Raw genomic sequence first — 2,635 nt, 5'->3', positions numbered from 1 at the left:
ACAAGTCATGTTTTTTACTAGTTTGTCTGGATATGTGTCCTTGTAACAATCCCCATTCAATGTCGCAGCCATCTGTACAAGTTCCTCTTGAAATTCACTGAGCTTTCCATTCTCATCTGCTTCACGTGGTCGTGTCTTTTGTGGATCCGGCAATGTCACTAAAATGAACATACATTTTGTTAGTCATAAACATCAATCTGTGCTTGTGACTCAGTTATAGGTACAAACAAATTTTTTTCAAAATTCCGCGTAAGTACATTTTGGGTTTGAGTCTAATGACCTTTTTGGCAAATTATATAGAATTTGACATTAGTTTCATTTAACAGGAAATATCCAAAGGGCTAGCTAAGGCGTATAGTCTCTTGTATTCTTTGACTTGCATCAATTCTTACAGCTCTGCATGCATTGGCATACTACTCTCCATAGCATATAATGGAATACGCAACATTGGGTAATGAGGTGAGCATCCAAAGGTCATGCTTCTCTACCTAAGCATATTAAATGCTTGCGTAATAAAATATGCAATACTATCTACACTGAAAGCAACATTTCGAGCTTAGCGTAAATGGATGTTCTTTATTTCTGATACATTCAAGTAAATATTTGTTAGTAAATTATTTCGAAACTCAAAAGGTGCTATGGAGCAAACGAGTGCATAACAACACAGCGACAGCGTACGTGCGTATCTACAAAGTTCGCGTTCATCCCTTGGTATGGTTTGAACCTCTTTAGTTTTTTCTTTTCCCTTTTCGTGGGTGTTCTCTTGATTTATTTTGTATTTTTTCTTGCCTGGTGGCTGTTCTTCTTTTGCAGATTTGTACTTAGCCTTCTTTAAAAATATTATATATATACATATATTTATCGATCAAAAAAAAAAAGTTCGCGTTCATTGTGTGCGCATGTTTGTGATAGCATGAGTCGTTTCCTTGTAATAATATTAACTTGAATAAATTTACGGAAGCAGATAATTTAGAACCCAAATGATAAGAGGGAATGCATAAGAACCTGCAGATTTCTTACCTGTAAAAAAGAGTAGAAGGCGGATTCTGATAGTAAATTCCAAACGACAGTCCTGCTTCATCCAGTGATTCAAAAATTGTTTTCTGAGGAAACCCCAGGATCAATTTCACTGTATCGTTTCTCTCTGCACCATTCGAAGTGGCTGAATGAACGAACAATCGGTTCGGTTGAGTGGAAGCCGGAACAGAAGCAAACCAGCGATCAAAGACTGCAAATTCAGAAACCAGTTCCTTGTAAATAGGTACAGAATCCGGTTGAAACCCATTCATAACTGTACTCGACATGCCTTTTGTTAATCTTTCTGCATTTTGAGCAAACCCTTTCATTTCCGGAACATTATCTTTCGAAGCTGTTGATGCTTCCCATTGCATACCAAAAACTTGCTCGTATATGTCTTGGATTGAGTGACCAGGGTCTGGGTCTACATGTTCCGATTTGTTGCCGAAATATAACTTCTCTGAAGTTGCATCATTTGCTGAAATGTAATTGAATTCTGTCCCGGTTACTCCATTAATTTCTGGTTTAAGTGTTTTCATCCATCCTAACATGTGATCAAATGAACGATTCTCTTGAACTAATACTACTATCGTGTTGATTGGAAAAGTCGACATCTTTTTTTGGTACTTGGTTTTCCTTTCGAAGTTGTGATCATGTGGGATTTATATAGGTAAGAAAAGTAGACTTCTTGGTTTGATACTTGAAGGGAAAGTAAGATGAAGGCAAAAACTGGTGTTTATTTGTACATCAAACTGACAAAAACTGACAAAAATGTAAACATTGTTTTATCCATCTGATAGGCGCGCCACGCCATTTGCACATGACTTGCACAAAGATGCTGTTGCGATCCAATATGATTCAGAACTAAAATCCTGGATTATAAAAATGGGGAATGCTTAAAGTGGAGACCACACGAACCAGATCACGCCGCGTCTAAAGTGGCGAATAACACTCGAGTAGCTCGCATATATTTTTCATCATTTTCCTGTTTTATAATAATGCTTGACGAAATCCAACTATGAGTCTGTTGCCTATGTGCATGATGATGGAGTATGAGACTGACAGTTTAGTCATTTGGTAATTATTATAATTGAACACGTTTTTATTTAATGCACACACCGGCACACGTCATAACTTGTAGTCTTGTACCAGTACCATACATGGGATAGCAAAATCTGAAGTACAATTTCCATAAGCACCTTCCTTTGTCATTTGTTTACGTGGTCTTTTTTCGGCTGTCTCGAAGTGTCAGAAGTGATCTATGTGATGACTTCGGCTGTGAAAGATGTATGTGGAAAAGTTCCAATGGAGCGCCTCTTTGTTTCTTGTTAAGTACGGGAAGATATGCTTGTGCCTAGATGAGATTGTATGGAAGATAAGGCGGAAGATAAAAAATATGAACACACAGCGGAGAACACAGGAATTACGTGGTTCAGCTCATAGCTTACATCCACAGGAGAAGAGAAGCAATCGTATTACAGTGATATGAAAATACAATGGAAGCTCCGGCACTAAATAGGAGCTTGAGGATATATTCTTGCCATAAACAAAAAACGTATTCAGAGCAAGAATATCACCCACAGTAAATGACAGTGTGCACACTCTTAACACACAAGGG

The 2,635-nt window shown here is 37.7% G+C and overlaps 1 protein-coding gene across 1 annotated transcript; it reads right to left on the bottom strand.

Annotated features, from left to right (window-relative positions):
- Positions 1-246: 246 nt before the first annotated feature.
- Positions 247-1,818, bottom strand: LOC113361125 (non-specific phospholipase C4-like). Its single transcript, XM_026604476.1, has one exon. It carries the CDS (start codon positions 1,629-1,631, stop codon positions 1,017-1,019), a length of 615 nt encoding a protein of 204 aa, XP_026460261.1. The 5' UTR covers positions 1,632-1,818; the 3' UTR covers positions 247-1,016.
- Between the last annotated feature and the right edge of the window lie 817 nt (positions 1,819-2,635).

The sequence above is a fragment of the Papaver somniferum genome, chromosome 3 (genome assembly GCF_003573695.1).
Source record: "Papaver somniferum cultivar HN1 chromosome 3, ASM357369v1, whole genome shotgun sequence".
NCBI classification, from domain to species: domain Eukaryota; kingdom Viridiplantae; phylum Streptophyta; class Magnoliopsida; order Ranunculales; family Papaveraceae; genus Papaver; species Papaver somniferum.
The sequence above is the reverse complement of the archived record's forward strand: the minus strand, read 5'-3'. Positions and strand labels throughout refer to the sequence as shown.

Bases quoted from the DNA above. Each gene is read 5' to 3' on its own strand.
- LOC113361125 (XM_026604476.1), bottom strand. From the start codon at position 1,631: ATGTCGACTTTTCCAATCAACACGATAGTAGTATTAGTTCAAGAGAAT.